At 36.1% G+C, this 24,095-nt stretch overlaps 1 protein-coding gene across 1 annotated transcript; it reads left to right on the forward strand.

Annotated features, from left to right (window-relative positions):
- Window positions 1–1,220: 1,220 nt before the first annotated feature.
- On the forward strand, window positions 1,221–23,693 carry SEM1 (SEM1 26S proteasome subunit). The gene is made up of 3 exons (NM_001266805.1): window positions 1,221–1,428; window positions 16,807–16,900; window positions 23,536–23,693. Exons 1-3 carry the CDS (start codon window positions 1,353–1,355, stop codon window positions 23,576–23,578), a joined length of 213 nt encoding a protein of 70 aa, NP_001253734.1. The 5' UTR covers window positions 1,221–1,352; the 3' UTR covers window positions 23,579–23,693.
- The last annotated feature ends 402 nt before the right edge of the window (window positions 23,694–24,095 follow it).

The following is a 24,095-nucleotide window of genomic DNA, read 5'->3' on the forward strand; positions in this document are numbered from 1 at the left end:
GGAGCACATGTTTTAAAATACAAATACATTGTATAATGACTAAATCACACTAATTAAGATATGCATTACCTGACATAATTGTTTTGGTAGTGAGATATCACTATTTTCAGTAATCTATATAAATCAAATAGTATAAGAGATACGTTTAAAAAAAATTACATCTAATTGTAGTTCTCGGCCAAGTTTGTTCTACATTTAATTACTCCATTTTCTGCATTCCCAAACACTCTGTTCATTTCTCACATAATATTAAGATGGAGATTGAAGTGGATTACTGCATTTCATTGTGATTTATCCGTTTACATGTCTCTGAGTAGAATATGAGCTTCTTGAAGAAAGGGACTTTGTCTATACATGTTTGATACACAGCTCCTGGTAAGCGGTATGACCTAACATTGTTAAATAAAGGAATGGGATTTATAGATATAATCTGGAACATGTATCAAAATTTACAATAATACCCAATTTGTGTATTATGTATATTCTATAATATTCATCCATATACATCCATATATTATATATAGAGTTCCATGAAGTTCACTACTGTATTCAGAATGATATTCAAATGCTATTCAAACAATTCTAAATGATATATTTTTAGCACCATAAAATGTTACACAAATCCATATTTAAATAGTATTATTGTATAATAACCTGTAAACTAGAGTTACTACACACACATACACACCACACAAATTCTATTTAAAAAGCTATTTACCACAAAGTAATTCTAAGACTTGATTAACACTGCCTAATGGAAAAGTCTGGAGATTGGAGCCAGGCAAAAAAAAATCTGCATTTTGGTTGTCTAGCACTACCTGAGTAATTTCCGTTGCTTCTTTCTGAACGTGAATTTTCTGTGATGTGGAGACATTTAATACCATCCTTAGTGAACTGGCTTAAGGACTGGAGGTAATAATGTATGTGAAGGGCTGATGAATGCTTGTAGTCAGACTGTAGTCTCTCTAGAGTTCCTTCCTCGGTTGCAAACTAAGTAAAGGCTTTTTTGTTTGTTTTACACATTATGAGTCTTTTATAGTCAGGAAAACTACACGGATCCCAACTTTGGCAATTCAGAGAGTCCGATTTACGTGGTAGAGACAAATATATATATATATATATATTTAATACATATATATATAAAAAACTCGGAAAACTCGCTAAACCCGCAGGGAGCGCTGGGCCGACCTCCAGTATCCCAGCATTCCTCGCGCTGCTCCCGTAGTTCCTTCTCCGAGTCTCTATGGTAGCGTCAGCCTCGGAGGCGGCAGTGACGGTGGCGTTTCCTTGAGGAAGAGTGAGGGTTCCAACTTTACTGCTGATCTGGGAGGTGTTGGGCGCGGAGGGTCGAGATGTCAGAGAAAAAGCAACCCGTAGACTTAGGTCTCTTAGAGGAAGACGACGAGTTTGAAGAGTTCCCGGCCGAAGGTAACCGCTGTGCCCCGGTTTCTGTGCCGCGCGAACGGTGACTCAGGCCTCCGTGTGGAGGTGGTTTGGTCGGTCGGGCCCAGCTGGGGGCACCGGCGGGAAGTTTGGACTCCCAGGGCCGGCACTCGAGGCGCTAACGCTCATCCCTCAGTGGCGCCCCAGCGTCGGGTTTGGGGTGTCGCTCTGGGACTCATTGGCGAGGCCCAATGGCCTCAGCTTCCGTACTGGGAGGAGCCACCGTGAGTCTGGACCCATAGCCCCGCGTCTGGGATGGTTGGTCCCTTTACTGTTCCTCTGGGTTACTCACCACTTAAACTTTAGTTCAAGTCTACATAACTTCCTTTTATTTTTCTTTTCTTTTCGTTTCGTTTCGTTTCGTTTCGTTTTAGCAGTCTTTCTTTGCCTTTAAACCTTTCCAGAATTGAATTGTCTGTAGTTACGCCAATGCTGCTTAACTTTTAGGATGTTACAAATGAAGCCTGATTAAGTAAGACAGAAGGGTAAGATATTGGGTGCTTAATACACATTATTGCCTTACTCCTGTTCCTCACCATTTTTGTCACTTAACTGTGACCTAACTTAATGCTTTATAAGACCCTACAACTTGACGGGTATGGTGGCTCAGGCCTGTAATCCCAGCAGTTTGGGAGGCCGAGGTAGGAGGATCACATGAGGTCAGGAGTTCAAGACCAGCCTGGGCAACATAGTGAGACCCTGTCCCTACAAAAATAAAATATATATTTTTAAAAATATATATATTTTTTCAATTAAAAATACACTTTTTTTTTTTTTTTTTTTTTTTAGTTTCAAAACTAAAGACCTTTAGTTTTTTTGTTGTAGGTAATAGCAAATTGCTAACATTTCTTGAGTGGCTGCTGTTTTCAGGAACTTGTCTAAGTGCTTTACTTGTAATAGCATATTCCACTTTCATAAATTCCACTAGGGCCTACTTCCTGTATGCCCTAGACCATTCTTTAGATAAACTGAAGCTCAGAGTGAAACGTTCCTGATGTCTCATAACTAGTTAGAAACAATAGAAGTGGAATTGGGACACCTGTTCTGATTGACACCAAAGTTCTTAACTTTAGCTGTACTGCTTCTGTTTGTGAGATTGCTGTTACCAGTTAGGTTTTCAAAATAGGCTGCTTTATTGACTAATGGTTGATGAGTAGGACTTGTAAATATTTACCTTATAAGAAAAGGAGATTACTTTCTGAAGGTGGTAGAAAGAGAATTGTGGTTAATGGGGTACACATCCTGTTGCATCAAGCAATTACTACTTCACTAAAATTGTCCCAAGTTGTATACCCTATCATGATCCTATTGTACGTAAAACCACATAGCTGGAACATTTGTTCTATTTATAATGTACTGTTACTTTGTTTAGTGGAAGAGAACATTAGTGTACATGCTACAGAAACTCGTAAACTAACCCAAAGCACATTTCTTTTCAGTTCTGGAATTCATTATGTATTGTAGGCATTCTTAGTTTTTTGTTTTGGTAATGGATTTATCTGTTCAGTCATGTTTTCTTTAGCTCACTTTCAAGTTGCGTCATAATCTGCCAACGTAGAGCTGTGTCATAGAAAGCTGGCCTATTGAAGGTAGGATCTTCTTACTCAAACTTCATACTTCAAATAACATTGTTCATTATCATATACAGGGTGGAATGTTAGGCACTTTATTTACATTATATAATCTAATTATCACTATCACCCTGAGAATATGGAGGCTCAGAGACAAAAAGAAAAACAAATAAACAAAACTTGCCATTATGTCCAAGCCAGAATCTGAAAGGTCTGTCTCTCTGATCCAAACTTTATCCGCAGCATTTAGCAGAGTGCCTAATACATAGTAGGTGGTCAATAAATGCTTGTTGAATGAATGATGAATGAACCCGCATTTAAAATGAGTAGTTAGTTGATAATTGACTGCTTAAAAACGATCTAGAGATAACTATGTACCTGATGGTACACTTGATTTTTTTCAGCAACTTTCATCAGCTTTTGCTAGTGTAGTTTGTGCTTGTTCTAAGTTTATGCTGTGAGCAGCAATTTTTCGAAGTGCCAGCAGTTACATAGTAAAACAAAACAAAAAGGTAAAAGGAAAAGCAAAGAAAATATTCTAAGGACAAAAGACTCACAACAGACTGGTTTATTAACATTAAGTTATTGACCATTTATGGGTCTCCTTACAGAATGTTTGTTGTCTTCAGATATAAATGTGTAGAATTAATTCATTCAGGAAACTTTCCATTTTAGAATGAGAAACATTTTTAATGTCTATTTTGTTCAAGTTTCTCTTCTCTGGTTTATGATTTGGAGAGGTTTTTCTTAAGTTAGTGAGAAAATCAGCCCACAAGGTGAAACCACTCAATATTTACTCATGAAAATTGTTCTGATGAATAACAAAACCTAAAGAAGAACAAACTTGGGAAAATATCACCAAATAATTATTTCTTTTCTGAGAATCTGCATTTCTGACATGTTTTGGTCTAGTCAAGGTTTAGAGTCTGTTGCTATTCAAAATGTGATCCATGAAACAGCAGACTTGGCATTGCCTGGGAGCCTGTTAAAACTGCAGCATCTCATCGTTCCTCAAACCTAGACCTACTTAATAAGTGTGGGCTTTACCAAGATTCCTAAGAGATATGTTTGCACATTAAAGTTTGAAAAGTATTACTTTGAACAGTGACCTATTTTCAATATTTTGGTATTTGAGTTTTCACTTCAATTATTAATGCCCTGATTTACTTTCAAGTTCTTTCTGTACTTTGGAAAATTATTTTTCTTGTAAGTATGCCGTTGACAAATTCACTAACAGATACAAATTAAAATTGCTGTTGTTAAGGCAGCCTGTGAACATCTCTGCAGTGTATATAACAGATCGTACTTTCAAAGGCTTTGTTGAGTATCAGTGCTCCGAGAGGTTGCCACATGAAAGTCATTACTCATGGTTCGACTAATAGATTTTCTTTTGGGAGTGGGTCTTCCTTTTGGAAGTGGTGTTGCTACATCCATCTTGTGTAAGAATTTGTTTGGTGGGATGTCCATTTAATCATTTTAAGGAAAGGGATATTTTATTGTTTCTTCTCTCTCTCTCTCTCTCTTTTTTTTTTTTTGGTTGTTCGAGATGGAGTTTCACTCTCGTTGCCCAGGCTAGAATGCAGTGGTGTGATCTTGGCTCCCTGCAACCTCCCCTCCCCGGTTCAAGTGATTCTCCTGCCTCAGCCTCCCAAGTAGCTGGGATTACAGGCATGTGCCACCACGCCCGGCTAATTTTGTATTTTTAGTAGAGATGGGGTGTCTCCATGTTGGTCAGGCCGGTCTCGAACTCCCGACCTTAGGTGATCTGCCCGCCTCTGCCTCCCAAAGTGCTGGGATTACAGGCATGAGCCACCATGTCCAGCATAGTTTCTTCTCAATAGCCCTTCAGTGTAAAGTGCAACACCTGGAAGGAGTCTCTGAAGGTACAAATGCTGCTTTTATTTTTTTCCCCCATTCTGTAGCCTGTGAATTGGTGCTACATTGGCAGTTCCTCACAATTTTTCTAATTGGTGGGTGTGTAATCTACTGGTAATTAAGCAGGAGCTGTTAAAAAAAATCATGTTTAAGATCTTTGTAATATACAGCCTCCAACTTCTTGACTACTTAAACTGATTTAGAACCGCCTTTATTAGGAAGACATTCAAGGTCCTGGGTGTGATTGATTTTGATATGATTTTGGGAGCTTTGAAATGGTTGGAATTTTAGGACCAGAGGGCGACTTAATTCATTTTTCAAAGCATGTGGTTAGGTTGGTGGTAATAGAGTCAAAAACTGAAGTAGTCTATAATTTATTTAAAACTTTGACTACTTTTTTGTATCAAATTATTGAAAGAATTTTTTAAAATATTTTTATTAGTTTCTCTGACAATTAGATGTGGATTCGAGTAAAAGAGGGAAAAGAACAAGTGCTCCTTTAGATTCTTTTATTCTCTTCCTGTGCCAGAATTGAAAGTGTTTTTTTTTTTTTTTTTTGGAGAGAGAAGCTGTTTTAGAATATTTAGAATGAAATTGAGTTTGCCTGCAGCAGCAATAGCATTTACAAGAGTGAGATTATACTAAGTATTCTGTACTTTTTCTGTATTAGGTGAAATTGCTATATAGTCTGAAGAAATCAGGAGCAGAATACTACCCACCTCTCTGCCCTCTGGCCCCTTGAGAAATTTCTGGATAATACAGTGTTATGATGGGAATCTGTCTGTTGAGGCAGACAACAGACTAGCAATCCCCTAATGCTGCCAGCATTCTGGAAAAAATGAGGCACTATCACCTGTGCCTTAAAAAGTATGACATCTTACAGTGGTTCTTAACCAAGGGAGTGTTTTTGGATGTCACATTGACTTGACAGGTAAGAGTATAGGAAAACTGCCAGCATTTAGTGGGTAGAGGTCAAGGATTTTATTTTCGTGCCTGCATGAGGAAGAACTGCCCTGTGAAAAATGCTATTGAGAAATATTTATGTGAACATCATATACCAACAGGACTAAACATTGAATAGGAGGATTCTGTAGAATCTTAAATGTAGAAGATAGATGTGACCAGTATTGATAGTGTCACACACCATGCTAGTTAATTTACCTAGTGCCAAAAAGGGCTGTTGCTGTTTTTGCATTATTAAATGTAATATAGTAGACATGACCATCAAACATTTAAATTAGTTACATGGTGGTAGCAAGAAATGGAGAACTCATGTTACTAAAAAATTTTTAAGAAAAAATATGTAATCTGTATAATGATTCGCAGAGTACCTGTTGAATGTCCATTTTTGATAATTGTGTGCAAGAAGAAAGTTTTTGAACCCCAGGATAGAATAAGCATGATGAATCTAGGATTAGGCCTAGATTCAAATCTACCTTTCATAAACTTTCAGCTTGTCACCTCATGCTAGTTACTTAACTTCCTCTTTAAAATATTTTTATAGTATATTATATAGGATAATTGTATAAGTAAATGCTTATGGTAAAAATTTAAACTTATGAGTGTATAAATTAAAAAGTAAAAACACAGTTTCCCTCTACCATTCTCCAAAAAAGTTATTTATGCCTCAGTGATAGCCAACGTTAAATGTTCTTTTCTTTAGTATCCTTCCAGAATGTATTTATAAATTGTACTTGTGTATATATATCTTTTAAATACACACACAGAAGACATACTATATATACTATTTCCTCCTACTTTTTATTATTTAATGTATCTCTAGTACATTTTTGCATCAATATAAAAATCTACCTTATGCCCTCATTGTGTGCATCTTAGATAGTCTAGTCCCTTCTTGACAGATATTAGGGGTTTTTTTGGTTCTTTTTAATATATATATATGTGTGTGTGTGTGTGTGTGTGTGTGTGTGTGTGTGTGTGTGTGTGTGTGTGTATGTATTTTTTTTTTTTTTAAAGAGACATGGTCTTGCTCTGGTGCTCTGTCACCCAGGCTGGAGTGCAGTGGTGCTGTCACAGAGTATTGCAGCCTTGAACTCCTGGGATTGAGTGATTCTCTGTCTCAGCCTCCCTAGTAGCTGGGAGTACAGGCATGTGCCACCTCACCTAATTTTTTTTTTTTCAAATTGTTTTTTAGAGATGTGGTCTCACTGTGTGCCCAGGCTGGTACTGAACTCATGACCTCAGCAATCTTCCCACCACAGTCTTCCCAGGTGCTGGGATTACAGGTGAACCACCACACCTGGCCTTTAAAAAAAAAAAGGAATATGCTGCAGTGAATAACCTTACAGCTTTAGGGTTTTTGTTGCTTGGGTGGTGGTTTTTTTTTTCCTGTTACAGATAATGAATACGTTTACATCTTTTTGTGTGTGTGCTAATCTATAAGATAAACTTCTAGAGAGGAAATTGCCAAATTGAATTGGCAGACTCGTTTTTATTTCTTTTTATAATATAATTTTTATTTTGAAATAATCTCAAACTTACAGAATAGTTGAAAGTACAGTACAAACATTTTTCTCTAAACCATTTGAGAATAAGTTGCCAACCTGATGGCCATCACTCCTGAGTATTTTAATGTGTATTTCCTACAAGGACATAGTCACAAGACAACCATCAAAATCAGGAAATTAACACACTGATGCATTACTATAGGTTTGAGCATCCCAAATCTGAAATCCTCCAGAATCTCCTCCAGAATCTCAAACTTTGTGAGTACCAAAATGAAATTTCAGTTTGGGGGATTTGGGATGCCCAGTTGTAAATATATAATGCAAATATTTCAAAATGCAAAAAAATATAAAATTTGAAACACTTGTGGTCTCAAGCATTTTGAATAAGGGATACTCAACCTGTATGATCTGATCCACAGATCCATTTCAGCTTTCTCCCATTGTCTCAATAATGTCTTACTATAGAGTCATGGATTACATTATCTTGTCATGTCTCTTTAGTCTTCCTTAGTCTAAAGCATTTCCTCAGTTTGTCTTTAACTTTCATGATTTTGACACTTTAGAAAACTATTGGCCAGATATTTTGTAGAATGTTCCTTAACTGTGCCTATTTCCTCATGATAGAAGTTCTACATTATAGTCCTGGTGCTCTGTTCTTATGACATCTTTTTAGGTGGAACATTATTCTCGTTTGTTCCATTACTGGGGATGTTCACTTCGATCACTCTATTAAGGTGGTGCTTGTTAGGACTTTCCATTGTTAGGTTACTAATTTTTCCTTCTAATAGGCAGTTTTGGGGGAGGGACTTTGAATGTATGTAATACAGTATTCCAGTGATCATGAAACTTGTAACTTGTTCATTTTAAAAAAAATATATAGCAGTGTGGACTAGTGGATTGTGACTCAGTAGGTTATAATTTGTAACTATTATTTAGATTCTCAGGTTGTCCCATATTTGAACATGCGGAACCCCTTCAGGCTGTCTTCTGTGTCCTTTTGCCATGTCTCCATTATTCTTTGTGCAATTCGTAGCATTCTGGCACAAGGTATATTCCAAACTAATTTTATACCTGAAGTCAGCCATTTCTCCAATGTGATTTCTTTTTAGTGGAGAATGGTATTTAGAAGGCAGGGTCTTCACTCTGCTTGTGTTTATTGCTTTTGGGATATTCCTGCTCCCAGACCCTCTAAGTGGGAGGAGCTAGGGATGTACAGGAGTGTGTGTGTGTGTATGTATAAAACCATGGGTTCACACAGATGTCTCCAGTTGCAGTTCAACACCACTGGATTCATTCTAGTTTTTTCCCTTTCTACATCTGTTATTCCCTTCAATAGTGAGAAACCTGGCTTCCATTATCTTCAATGTATTGTCTATTTGGTCATCTCCCTTCCTAACCAATCTTTGGTGCTCCCAGCAGATGCCCTTCTCGCCCCATTCGGGCTCCACATTTTATGCCCGGCCACCCTCCCCTCCTCTAGTGTGGGTGACTTCTTCGTTCTGGCCAGGCTCTGACACACCAACCACATCATGCTGCCCCTCTCCACAAATTCCCTCCTTGCTCTGCTTGGGCTTAGACACTTCATCTTAGACCTGGCATGTCTTAAATTTTTACAGATACTCTCAAGTCGCCTTTGAGAAGGGTTATGCCAATTTGTTTCCATCTACAGTTCACCTTTTCCCTCATAAGCTTGCTACACTAGATAGTAAACATTTTAGTCATTACTGACCTCATGAATGAAAAGTAAAATTGTATCATTTTGATTTGGATTGATTTTTTTAAGTAAGATTAACCGTTATGTTTTTCTCTGAGCTGTTACCATCTTAATACTCACTTTCATTTTCTGTAATATATGGCTAATAATATTTATTAGAGTCATGAGAGGATTACATTATTGTAATGGTTGGCCTGGGCTGCCATAACAAAATATCATAGACTGGGTGGCTTAAACATCAGAGATTTATTTTCTCACCCATTCTGGAGGCTGTGGAGTCCAAGATTAAAGTGTAGGTCGATACAGTTCTTGGTGAGGCCACTCTTCTTGCCTTGCACAAGGCTGCCTTTGTGCTGTGTTCTCTTGTGGCGGAGTGAAAGAGTGCATGCTCTCTGGTATCTCTTAAGGCATTAATCCCATCATAGGAGCCCCACCCTCAAGACCTCATTCAATCCTGATTACCTCCCAAATACCGTCATATTGAGGATGAGGGCTTCAACATAATAATTTTTTTGGGGGGGATAGAGGGGCAGGGGTACAAAGATTTAGTCCAGAACAATGATGCATATGTAAACAGAGCCTGGCACAAAGTTGGTATTCAGTAAACATTAGTCTCCTGTCTTCTCTCCCCTCTAATGTACTTAGGAGTTTGGATTTTGGATGATGTTTAATATTTATTTAGAATTTGAGCTATGTCTGACATGTATTTAGTAATTTTGAATATATTCAAATTTAAGATTGTTAAATTTGTGAGTTATTTGATAATTGACTTATTTTGCAGTACTAGAAACTTGTAAATTAAAAAAAATTGCCATTAAATGTTTTTCCACAAGTACTTAAACAATAACATAAAATAGTAACATACATTATTTAGGGGTACACACAGATTGGAATGAAAAACCCCCAAATCAAGATGCTGGTGCTTGGGAAGGGATAGTGAGAGGTGTGAAGCAGGACATTAAACACTGAAAAACTCTTTGAAAAACTATTTGGTTAGCTATTTCATTGGTTCTATGGAATGCGCAAGCAGTAAGCAATTGTGGTTTAAGTAGTGTTTAATGTTAGTACTTGGTTGTTAAACATTACTCATTGAAAGATGTGATGAACTGTGAAAACATTGAGAAGAAAATAAAAGTTTCAAAAACTGTGTACAGTTGACCCTTTAACAACATGGTTTGAAGTGTGAGGGTCCATTTATACACATTTTTTTCAACTAAATGGGAAAAGGAAATACGATATTTACGGGAAATGAAACTCACGTGTACAGAGGGCTGACTACCACTTGGCTGACCATGTTACCTGAGTATGCATAGATTTGGGTATACTTGGGCTGTCCTGGAACAAGTACCCCGACTATACCGAGGGACAACTGTACTCTTCTTCGTAAGTATTTAAAATTTACCAAATATCCTTAATCCTTTGTCTGGTTGTGTACTCTGTTGTACATGTAATGTTTGGTAGAAATTGTTTTGTTTATATTCTAGGACATATTTCTCCACTCACCTCCCTCATCCCACAAGTTGCCTTTCTATGATTACCATGTAATAAAGGATTTATTCATTTGACATATATTTGTTGAGTGTTTCCTATAAATCTGGTAGTGAGAAGTACGGAGAGAATGATATTAGCTGCCATTTATCAGTACTGAGTGCTTTACATACACAGTGTCATTGAGTCTTCATAGCTCTTTGAGGTATAAGTTTTATACCTAGGGATCAGCAAAATTTAATTTACCCAAGGTCACAGTTAATTAGAGGCTGTCCTGAGGCAAATTTGACTTCTATAGATATTTGTCTTTGAACTTAGTAAGTAGTAGTTGTCAAGAGAGAGAAGGATCAGTGGTTTTAACACCAAGCTAGAGTGCTATAGTATTTTGGAGGGGCTTATCCTGGGGTGGGACTCCAAGCCCTTTTCTCCCGACCCCCAATTAAACCAGAGCAACATTGCCTTTGTTTCTCTTACCTGTTGGGCTTCTGGGTAAGATGTAATTTGGTTTCCTTCAACTGATAGTAAAGTGCAATAGCAGTTCAAAAGAAACAGATTACTTCCAGTTACGTACAGTGTGAGGTAGCAGCCTTTGAATGGGGCTTTCAAATAGGAAAGGGTTTTGTTTTGTTTTTGTTTTTGTTTTGGGTAGGGGATGGAGATTTACTCTTGTTGCCCAGGGTGGAGTGCAATGGCGCGATCTCAGCTCACCGCATCCTCCGCCTCCCAGGTTCAAGCGATTCTCCTGCCTCAGCCTGAGTAGCTGGGATTACAGGCATGTGTCATCACGCGTGGCTAATTTTGTATTTTTAGTAGAGATGGGTTTCACCGTGTTGCCCAGGCTGATCTTGAACTTTTGACCTCAGGTGATCTGCCTGCCTCGGCCTCCCAAAGTGCTGGGATTACAGGCCTGAGCCACTGCAGCTGACCAGGGGTTTTCAAAAGAAGGGAAAAGGTGTAGGTGCTTTGAAGTAAAAAATAAATGTGTATGTATATTGTATTTGCTTGTGAAATAGTAGTTGCAAATGCAGGTAGTTTGCAACCTAAGCATGGAAAGCTTTAAGCCTCTGACCAGTTTGGACTTAAAATCCTTAAGTAGATGAGAAGTGGTTTTTAAAATGTTTCATTTGTTTGTTTTGCTTATGACAGTGATACGTGTAAGTTTCCTTTAGACAATATGCTGAAACATTAACCCAGCAGAATTAATTTGAAAAGGTAGAAAGACTAGAGTCAGGTTAATTAGCAAATTGTTGAAATAACTCAGGTGAGGACTAAGGGCGAAATAAATTATTCTTAGAAATGAAGTGAAGGGAATGATGCCACAATAGTAAGGGAGGTAGAAGTGATGAAGCATTAGCAACTAGTTTGATACGGGGTGTTGAGAATAAGAAGAAATCTGGGGTTGTGATTTTGCCCATGCATGTCTAAGAATATACATGGTAGAGTTTAGATTGGATACCCTTGACTCAGTAATGTCAAGGGTAGATCAGAATGAGGGTACCGAGATGAGGTGAATCTAGGGCATGAGGGCTTGGAAAAGATGAGAGTAATGGCTTTTGTGAATTTTATGGAATTAAAAATAAAACCACAAATCTACTAGGTTCAAGAAGCCAAAGAAAAATAAATTTTTAAAAATTTATGCTGGAGAGGATGTGGAGAAATAGGAACGCTTTTACTCTTTTGTAAAAAAAAAAAGCTTTTCTAAATTAGTTCAACCATTGTGGAAGACAGTGTGGTGATTCCTTAAGGGTCTAGAACTAGAAATAACCATTTGACCCAGCAATCCAATTACTGGGTTATACCCAAAGGATTATAAATCATTATACTATAAAGACACATACACGTGTGTTTATTGAAGCACTATTCACAATAGCAAAGACTTGGAACCAACCCAAATGGCCATCAATGATAGACTGGTTAAAGAAAATGTTGCATGTATACACTGTGGAATACTATGTAGCCATAAAAAAGGATGAGTTCATGTCCTTTGCAGGGACATGGATGAAGCTGGAAACTGTCATTCTCAGCACACTAACACAGGAACAGAAAACCAAGCACCACATGTTCTCACTCATAAGTGGAAGTTGAACAATGAGAACACATGGACACAGGGAGGGGAACATCACACACTTGGGCCTGTCAGGGGGTGGGGGGCAAGGGGAGGAATGGCATTAGGAGAAGTACCTAATCCATGTGGGACTTAAAACCTAGATGATGGGTTGATGGGTGCAGCAAACCACTGTGGCACATGTATACCTATGTAACAAACCTGCACGTTCTGCACATATATTCCAGAACTTAAAGTATAAAAAAAAATCACAAATCAACAAAGAGAACCAATGAAGTGGAACCATTCTGTCAGACTTACATCTTTTTAAATTCTTGATGAAAATAATTGGGTTTGGATTTCCTTTTTAAAAAATGTAAGAGTAGTTATGAATGATTGTGAAGTTATTTTGATCCTTTGTTTCAGACTCTTTGCCACAAATAACTGAAAGCTCACCAACAGCCTGGTGATAAAAACATTGTTTATGAATTGTTTTTTGTTTGAAGTTCTTCACTAACATTTTTGGTCCTTGTTAGAGAAAATATAGTAGTAAAGTGGTGCAGTGCTAGGTATTGATTTCTCAGTCACTGACTAGACATTAGATCTGCGGGGTATACGCGTGTTTGCATTATGATAACCTACAGAAGTGAAATTTTGAAAAAAAATAATTTGTTTCATACTCCCTCAGCAGGAGCACTTGTAAATTTATCTCAGAATCACTAGATATGGTGTGGCTTCATTATCATACTCATGAGTATAATGATGCTGTTTGTAAGTATTGCTGTTCTTTTACACACACCTATGATGGTGAACATTCAATTGAGTATTTTTCTTTTCATGTAATGTTCTGTATATACTTGCATGTTTTGTATTTGAAGAAACTTGTTTGGAGATTAGGTTGTTTGTATTCAGAATACCTTTATTGTTATGGAATAAGAATTTGATGCTCTTGAAATTGGTGTAGAATAGAACATTTGCAACCCTATTTAGTATGAGTGGAATTTCCTTTTTACTTTTCTCAAAAATGCTGTATTTCATGCCTTTCAGAAATTTTGAAATGTATGTTGCAGAGTAGGGGAAAGTAAGTATTAAAAGAATTTTCTAAGTTGAGAGAAAATTCTTTTTGTACTTAAATGTCAAGGTGATACTTAGGTGAAGTGTGTGTGAGATCTTGGATAGCTCAGATTTTTTAAATTTAAAGCTATCACAAGAACAGAAAACCAAACACCGCATGTTCTCACTCATAGGTGGGAACTGAACAATGAGATCACTCGGACTCAGGAAGGGGAACATCACACACCGGGGCCTATCATGGGGAGGGGGGAGGGGGGAGGGATTGCATTGGGAGTTATACCTGATGTAAATGACAAGTTGATGGGTGCAGCACAGCAACATGGCACAAGTATACATATGTAACAAACCTGCACGTTATGCACATGTACCCTACAACTTAAAGTATAATAATAATAAATAAATTAAAAAAAAAAAAAAAGCTAGTCACAGATGTAATTCTCAACTAGCCAAAGTGAAGAAAGCCCAATTTGGGACAACGTCTAAAATAAGAATTGCTAGAAACTTACATATTAGGCATCTGTTACTGGTTATTTCCAATTCTGACTTTTAAAAATGTAGGTTTTTTTTTTTTTTTAACCAATACACATCTGGAGGCATACACATTGAAGTAAATACAGCTGTGGTTATTTACATAATTAATCACAATTCTGGCAGTGCATTTAGTGTTTAAGGTAAAGTGTATGCTTTATAAGGCCATCCGCATATTGAAGGATGGCATTAGACATGAGGTATCATATCAGGTATCATGGGTATATCATTGTTTGGTTATATTTTGTCCTTTTAAAAATTATTTCTGGAGTTAACCCTTTAAAACTGAGTGATTACAATTGCTTGTCAGTGTAGTGTTAGAGTTGAAAATTAAAGCACAATTCAGAGATCCAAGAAAATGTCAGCTAAACCCAGAGATTACAATAGTTGCAGCTTTTTCATGTTATACATTGAGTAGAGTTTGTATGTATTGTAACTTACATATATTGTAACATGTATGTATAGTATAGAGAATTTGTAAGTGTTGGAAATACTATTTTGGGGCATTATACCTACTATCACATAAGCTTTTTATGTAATATAGTTAAGTACATAATCCAAGTTAATAAACTCTTTAAAATATCTATCTAAAATAGATTATAGATTCTGGTTTGTCAGTGTTAGCCCTGTTTTTCTTAATAGTGCTCGTATTAATTTTAACTGCTTAATAAGTTGTAATAGAAAAGAGGCTATTTCTCAGATTCCTCATCTATGATAATTGGAAGGATGATATGCTATTACATAGACATCAGTGCTTCTTACTGCTTAGGATAACGGTATTAAGGCTACAGAGTTTATCTAGATTTATCAGATAATTAACGAAGAATTTGGCCAGCTCTTTCATCTTTGTTCACTCAGTAGTGTCATAACTATGAAGTACTGTATAGTAATACCAAAGAAATATAGAGCTATTGTTATGAATCTTTTTTATATGTTCTACCTAAAATGTTGCTCACAGTATTCTTTTTCCCCCTCTTCATGAGCCCGTTCCTTTTTCCTGGGACTTTATCTCTACTTTTTCCTTTCCTTTCCCTGCCATTAAAATAGCATGAGATGGTTATTAGAGGAAGGAGAGATGCTTTATCTTTGTTGTAAATGATCATTAGAGTTTAACTTTATAAACTAAAAAAATTGGCCGGGTGCGGTGGCTCACGCCTGTAATCCCAGTACTTTGGGAGGCTGAGGTGGGCAGATCACGAGGTCAGGAGAACGAGACCATCCTGGCTAACATGGTGAAACCCCATCTCTACTAAAAATACAAAAAAGTTAGCCAGTTGTGGTGGCGGACGCCTGTAGTCCCAGCTACTCGGGAGGCTGAGGCAGGAGAATGGCATGAACCCAGGAGGTGGAGCTTGCAGTGAGCCAAGATCGGGTCACTGCACTCCAGCCTGGGCGACAGTGCGAGACTCTGTCTCCAAAAAAAAAAAAAAATTTTACCATTCTTAAATATTTTTTCCCCTCTCTAAGTAGTTAAAAGAAGTAAAGTCAACTTGAAGACATCACTAAATAGCTATTGAAATTAACATTTTGAATCAAATCATAATTAGATGAAAAAATTTGTTTCTTAAAAGATAGTTGCTTTAAAAGATAAGACTCTACAGTATTTTTCAAAGACTTACAAGGTTAGCAGAAAAGTGTCAAATATTATTTTATATTTCTGGCTTGAATCTTTTGACACATGATTATTTCCTTTTTAGGGACCAGTGCAGATGGAAGTGACCTACTTTAAACAGTTTAGCAAACTGGTTAGTTGGAAGTGGTTCAAGCTGAGTAGAAAAATCTGCTTGTTGTCTTAGAACCTTGAAACAGTTCTGTTGTGATTTTGAGTTATGTCACCCCCTTAAGAACGTAGTATCTAGTCTTTATTTAAATTATTTTTTGTAACATAAAACTCCATTAGATATCTTTATAAAGACTCCTTAAAATAACTATAAAATAGATAATTTCTATTTCCCACATAGCATATTTAGAGCTTGAGATTTGAGGTTAGAGAATAGTGGTAATACATATGTACTTTCTCACCATTCTAAACAAAAGCTGAAATCTCAGTCTCAACCTCCCCTCTACCACTACCAAAGAGAGGAAGAAAATCTAGAAAACTAAAAACTACAATATTCTTCTTTATGCATATTTACGTTTTCTTATTAGGCAGATACTAGTGGTGGCTTACAGTTTGGTCTACTTTTAAATATTTGTATATAAGTTATCCTTGTGTTTTGCAGTTTTAAATTTCACACTGGTATCTTCCTGCCACTCAACTTGCTTTAGGGTTGTTTTGTGTTGTGTTTTGAAAGATTGTGAAGTAGACCTTCCAAAAATGAGTACAAAGAAAAATCAGTAAAGTAAATCTCCTCCTGAAATTACAAGTTTTCATGGCAGGTGGGATTTTTTGTATTAACTTCTGTTTCAGATTATCTGCAAACTCAAGAATTGAGAGAACTAGACAGCATAAACTCAGATTTAAGGAAGATACCGTTTTTCATAGATACGGTTTTAGCTGTTTTTGAATTGTGAGTGTTCAGTAGCAAGCTTTTCAAAGTTTTTGTAATTGTGGAAATAATGTATGAGAAATATTTAGACAGCATCTGTTTCTATTTTTAGACTGGGCTGGCTTAGATGAAGATGAAGATGCACATGTCTGGGAGGATAATTGGGATGATGACAATGTAGAGGATGACTTTTCTAATCAGTTACGGTAAGTTTTAAGCCAGATTTTTATTGTAGTTCAGTATTAATTATAAGCATGGAATATGTGATTTACGTAGATAATTAACCTCTTAAAAGCTACTTAATCTTTGAAATAGGTTTTTGAACTGTGTAAAGTAAGACATATTGTCTTCATCTCCTGTGATTCTAAACATGAACACTTTGAGTAATTGCCTACAAATTTTATTCTTTCTGGTCTTTTATAAAGGTAGTAAAATAGAAGCATATTTGCCATTTCTTATCCTTGGGAATTTAATTCTGTCAATGTTAATTTCCTACCAATATCAAATAACTCAGCAGAAATTAGAATCATAAAGTGCTGGGACCTAATAGACTGGTGATTCTCAAACTGGAATGGAGATTGGGGTTGTGAGAATGTACTGTCATATTCATATATAAATCTACCTGACTTCGTTTATTTATTGAGGTAAAATTCATATAACATAAAATTAAGCATTTAAAAGTGTACAGTTCATTGGCTTCTAGTACATCCTCAATATTGTGCAACCAACATCTCTATTTAGTTCCAGTATTTTCAGCATCCCAAAAGGAAACAGTACTTACTAAGCAGTCATTCCACGCTCTTTCTTCCCTTAATCCCTGGCTGCTGCTGATCTGCTTTCTATCTCTAAGGATTGGCCTATTCTGGATGCTTCATATAAATGAAATCATATAATATTGTGACCTTGCGTGGGTATCTTTTTTCACTTAGTGTAATGTTTTCAAGGTTCATTCGCGTTGTACCATGCGTCAGTACTTCATTCCTTTTTATGACTGAATAATATTCCATGTACATGTTCCATATTGTATATTGTATTCCAATTTATAATACTATATGGATTTGCCACGTTTTATACATTCATCAGTTGATGGACATTCAGACTGTTTCCACCTTTTACCTATTGTCAATATGCTGCTATGAACATACATGTACATATATTTGAGTACCTGTTTTCAATTCTTTTGAAAAAAAATTATATATATATAAACAGAAGTGGAATTGTTGGGTCATTTGTTAGTTCTGTATTTAACTTTTTGAGGAACTGTCAAACTGTTTTCTACAGCAGTTGAACAATTTATGTCCTTACTAGCATTCGTACTAGCAGGGTGTGAAGGTTTCAGTCTCTCCACATGCTTGCCAAAACTTATTTTTCTTTTTTTGTTTTAAATTATAGCCATATTTTAATCTATTTTTTCTTTTGTTATTTGTGCTTTTGGTGTCATGTTTAATAATTCATTGGCAAATTCAAGGTAGTGAAGATTTATCTCTGTTTTCTTCTAAGAGTTTTATAGTTTTTGCTCTTATATGTCAGTCTTTGCTTTGGGTTAATTTTTGTATATGTTATGAAATAGGGCTTCAGCTCATTTTTCTGCATATAGATGTCTAGTCCTTCCAGCACCATTTGTTGAAGAGACTTTTTTCCCTCCTAATTTTATTTTGATTCAGCCTGTATTTATCTGTCTTGGCTGCAAGAATAAATAGACTGTCATATACTTTGCTCAAGTAAAGATATAGAAGATGTATGTATTCCAGTCTTCTAATTTACTAGTCTAATAAGCTTGTACAAACAGAAAAGTTTATAATACATTTTTAAACTTTGATTTCTAATAGTGATGCACTAGCACCAGCTCCTACACTGCATTGTTTTTATTGGCTCTATATTTTAAAGACATTAAGAATTTTGCTGGAGACTGATAATAATTTTACCCGTTTACTTTATTCTCCTTTTTAGAAATAGCACAATTTACCTTTCACTGTTATACTGATACTTCTACAATTTTTTATTTCCATTTCTCAAATATTGCTGACTGATTTTTGACATCTTTTGGTTCTTCCAGTACCCTGAGATGTAATTATCCAGAGCCTTGAGATTTTAAACTGCTTTAATGCAGTTATCTTACCCGTCTTAATAAGTTTTCAATTTTGTCTTAATAATGTTGTTTTTCCTTTTATAGTTTTATGGACAAGATAAAATGATAGCCGTTGAACAATAATCCTGCTTTTTTAAAAAAATCTGTTAATGTTACATCATCTGTTCCAAGCATTGGACCTGCTCTTTTTCATTCTTCATGATCAATATATGGCTCTTAAAAGCCCCTTCTCTTCTTTTTACAGATTTCAGTTTATTTCGAGGATCAGATTAATTCTATGTGTACAAGCTCATGCACTTTCTTTTTACATTTGTCTTTGTTTTATTTCCTTCAAAAAATGAGCCATAGCCAGGCGCGGTGGCTCACGCCTGTAATCCAGCACTTTGGGAGGCCGAGGCGGGCGGATCACAAGGTCAGGAGATCGAGACCATCCTGGCTAACACGGTGAAACCCCGTCTCTACTAAAAATACAAAAAACTAGCCGGGCGTGGTGGCAGCGCCTGTAGTCCCAGCTACTCCGGAGGCTGAGGCAGGAGAATGGCGGGAACCGGGAGGCGGAGCTTGCAGTGAGCCGAGATCGCGCCACTGCACTCCAGCCTGGGCGACAGAGCGAGACTCCGTCTCAAAAAACAAAAAACAAACAAAAACAAAAACAAAAACAAAAAATGAGCCATGTTAGAGAACACCCTACTAGCTTTTGAAAAATATGCATTCCCTTTTGTTCCTCCTTAGCATCGTTATGCTATTAGACTATTTTCAGGTCTTCCAAATGCTGTTGATCCCTACTCTGTGTTCTTAATCACATGTCAGAGTTTTTTCCCTGGTATGTTTTTGACATTTTTAAATTGAGGCTAAATAAGTTTTCTTCCTTTGACATTCAAAATAGTCAAATTCCTTTGAACTTTTGTTTCTTTTGTGTCTTTCATTAGTACTTTCCTCTTAAAACTAATTGATACATTATTGAATACTATAATTTTTACCAAGAAACTTTCGGTAGTAAATGTATTGATAATTAGATTTCACATCATTACATGTTGCCTTTTTCTTGGTTTAGAAATAGAACGTTATATTTTTGTGGCTTACTGTTTTTATAATACACCCCCACAGTGCTGTTATGTACTCTGTTGTGTTTCTGCCTTTAGGTTTGTGGATTTCTGTAGGTATATCAATCTATTTTTGTTGTTTTTGGTGGTTGTTTTTTGCCTGAGGTTATAAATCTTGATGCCTCCATTAGTGAATAAGATTTTTCTTTTAATTCCCCCTTTGAGTCATGAGTGTTTTCCTCACTAAGATTGCTGCTACATTGCCAGTGGTGTCAAATAGAACTTACTGTAGTGATGGAAATGTTTGAGAAGCTGCTGTATACAAGCAATCCAGTTACATTTGGCTATTGAGCACATGAAATATGGCTAGTGCAGCTAAGGGACTGAATTTTTTGTTTTATTTAATTAAAATAGCCATGTATGACTACCATATTGAATAACACAGCCTCCGACAATCCTTGCTTTAAAAAACTTATCTTGATTAAAAAACTCACACAAAGTTATTCTTCCTAATCTTTTCTGTAAAGTACATGGAAACCATTAACATAGTATCATAAGCCATGGTAAAGAATGGGGTTTACTGTTTTCTGATGTTATTTCGTCCTAATCCTATTTAACAGTGGAGCGGCATCTCAGACTCGAGTGTGAATCAGACTGCCAGGGTTCCAACCCAAGATCTGCCTCCTCTTTAGCCATATGAACCTTGGGCAAGTCACTTAGCCTTTCTGTGACCTACTTTTCTCACACATAAAATTCAGATGATAATTAGTGCTTTGCTGCTAGGGTTATTATAAGATTTAAGTGATTTAATATGTGTTAAGTGCTTAGACTATGGTGTGTGTTAAATAAAAACTATCCATGTAGCAGGCCACCCACTTTCCGCATTCTGCTTTCTCTTTCCGTGTAATTACCTTTAACAGATAGAAGTAGAAAGAATAAGGCCAGTTTGTACTTCCAGGTAACTTGAAGTCATTCTGTTTTTGCGGCTTCTGATATCGTTTGTTTCTTTATATATTAGGAGAAATAGGTAGTAGTATGATTTTCTCAACCCTATTTCATGTCTTACATAAAAACTCTAAGAAGCCAGTATAGGCCAGGCGTGGTGGCTCACGCCTGTAATCCCAGCACTTTGGGAGGCCAAGGCGGGTGGATCACGAGGTCAGGAGATTGAGACCATCCTGGCCAACAGGGTGAAACCCCATCTCTACTAAAAATACAAAAAAATTAGCTGGGCGTGGTGGCGGGCGCCTGTAGTCCCTCCCAGCTACTCGGGAGGCTGAGGCAGGAGAATGGTGTGAACCCCGGAGGCGGAGCTTGCAGTGAGCCGAGATCACGCCACTGCACTCCAGCCTGGGCGACAGAGCGAGACTCTGTCTCAAAAAAAAAAAAAAAAAAAAAAGCCAGTATAGTTCCTTATTTGCCAAATCTGATATAGCCATTGTCATAAAGCTGAGTAGTTTCTTGGATAGTAAGAGGACTTTTTAAACCTACTAGTGGCCATTAGTCTTTTTTCTTATTTTGTTGCACAAAGACTGCTGCTGTTTTTGTTTCAGATGGTGTATGTTCACTGTGTGTGTTGTATGATATTACAGTTGTGTTGGGGTTTTCTGTTTTTGTCTTTGTTGATTTTTCCATTCAGCAGCCTCATGATTATTAGTGTTTTTGTTTTGTACTTGGTGGCCTCAATTTTTTTCTTTTGGTTTTTTAAATTCTAGCAAAGAATCTTTCATCTTCTCTAAGAATTTAGCTGATAGAGAAGCATTTTATCATCTCGTTTGTGTTCGTAAACAATTTATACAGGCACTTGGTGACCAGCCACCTCCCATTAGGAAGGCCAATAGACACAAACCTGAAGGACAGATTTGGTATACTTGTTACTTAAATTGTAGGTTGAACTTTGGGTTTTTTTTGTTCATTTGTTTGTTTTTCTTGCCTGCTGTTAAAGTGAATATTCTACAGAGTAAAGTGTAAAATTTTAGCATGAGATAAAATTCAAAGACAGTTACCACATTCCCTAAAGATTGGCAACAAGAGTTTTTGTATGAAACATTTGAATTTTCTGTGATCATCAGAAATAGAATCTTTTAGCTTTTCCTTTCAGCCTTGATTCTTATTTTAATGTATACTACATTACATTTGTATAACTTTCTCTCGTTTAGCTCTCAAAACAATGGAGATAAGTTGTTATAAATGAAGGGCAGATACTATAATCTCCAGTTTCCTGAGGGGTGGGGGAAGGGCCCAAAGGAAGCAATTTGTTAGCAAAGGGCGGGCCAGAGTCAGAGACTTGCACTGAGCTCTTGACTCCTAATCCAGTGTGTATACCACCAGCCCATACTGTACCCTAGCAGAAGACAAGGATGATTCATTTGAACAATCTGTGGCCTTGATACTATAATCTCCAGTTTCCTGAGGGGTAGGGGAAGGGCTCAAAGGAAGCAATTTGTTAGCAAAGGAAGGGCCAGAGTCAGAGACTTGCACTGAGCTCTTGACTCTTAATCCAGTGTGTATACCACCAGCCCATACTATACCCTAGCAGAAGACAAGGATGATTCATTTGAACAATCTGTGGCCTTGATATAATTTATGGAAATTAGCTCACTGTTTGTATTCTAAATAACTAAAAATTTTAGGAAAGCAAAAGAGTTTTGAGAAATGAATACTAAATACTATACATTATTTCCGTCATGTGTTTGCATTGGAATAGTGTGGTGATGTCTAAGCCAAATTTACTTGAGAACAAATGTCTGTCTTACTGGATGTAATGATGTAAAGCATATTAATCATACTTTAAATTTACTCAGTGTTTTATCATGGCTTAGCCATCTAATAATTTTGTCATAAACTTTTATCTGAATTGTGGCAAATAAGTTGCGGTGATATTTTGAATGGTAGTTTAAATAGTTTGAAGTTGATGACATAGCTAAACATTTTGTACAAATATTTTATTTAAGGCAGATCAACAATTGCAGATGACATTCTCAATATATGATTTATCTTTAGATTGGACAAATTATTTGAAATTATAAAAAAAGTATCTTTATGTTTGTATATTCATGCTAGTATAAACCTTTGGGATTTTCATTCATACTTAAAATCAGGAAAGTGAAGTCTTGTTTAATATTCCATGACTTATTTTTTGTATTTATTTTACATATATGGTTAATGAAGAAAATTTTCACACACTTTTAAATTTGATTACTAATATATATGTATATATTTTGGTTAGAGCAATAGATATATGTCAATATGGAAAGCAATCTGTTTATTCTTTCTGCATATACAACAGTAATACAATAATACCTGTAATGATCATTATAAAATCTGGTTTGATAGTGATGTGTACTTTGCCTGAGGTTAATGAGTCTCAAAACTTATGTTTAAATATTAGGAACAGAACATTCATATGGCATTTGGAAAGTATTTGAAGGATAGCAGTAACTCCTTCACATTTCTTCTACAAATAGAGTTATAAGACAATTAAGGAAGATAAAATATAAGTTAACTAATGGGAAAAGCAAAATTTTAAGTATTATATTGACTCATATCCAATTTTCTTATGTAGTTTTTTCTTCAGAGACAAAAATAAAACTATTCAGTGATATTGTAAACTGATGTCTCAAGCTCATTTATTTATTTATTTACTGTATTATTTCTGAAAGAATGTTATTAAAGAATGCCTGGTGATGTTCTTTCTGTTTTATCGTAGAGCTGAACTAGAGAAACATGGTTATAAGATGGAGACTTCATAGCATCCAGAAGAAGTGTTGAAGTAGCCTGAACTTGACCTGCTTAATAAATTCTAGGACATAGAAAACCCAGGATGGGACACTAAAAAAAAATGTGTTTATTTCATTATCTGCTTGGATTTATTTGTGTTTTTGTAACACAAAAATAAATGTTTTGATATAATCTTGGTTTGGTTCAGAAGTCTTAATCTTTTGCCTCTAATCAATTTTATTCTCATGATTTTCCAAAACCTTATTATATATAGATGGTAAAATTGCATATTATGAAACTTTTTTTTTTTTTTTTTAATGTTAACTGAGTGAGGCTCAAGTTAAATGATCTGGAGTAGATTTAACCTGATTCCCAATTCAGTACTTTTCTTAAACCACATCAATTAATTGTTACTTCTGTTTTGTAAGGAATTTCTTTTACATCATGTTGAACCTTAATCGCTTTAGTATTTTGATAGCTTAGGCAACATTTGCTGACATTTATAAGGTGACCTTTCAAAACCTGTGTTTTAAAAATATTAATCATTTT

Source organism: Macaca mulatta, chromosome 3, assembly GCF_049350105.2.
Source record: "Macaca mulatta isolate MMU2019108-1 chromosome 3, T2T-MMU8v2.0, whole genome shotgun sequence".
Classification (NCBI taxonomy): domain Eukaryota; kingdom Metazoa; phylum Chordata; class Mammalia; order Primates; family Cercopithecidae; genus Macaca; species Macaca mulatta.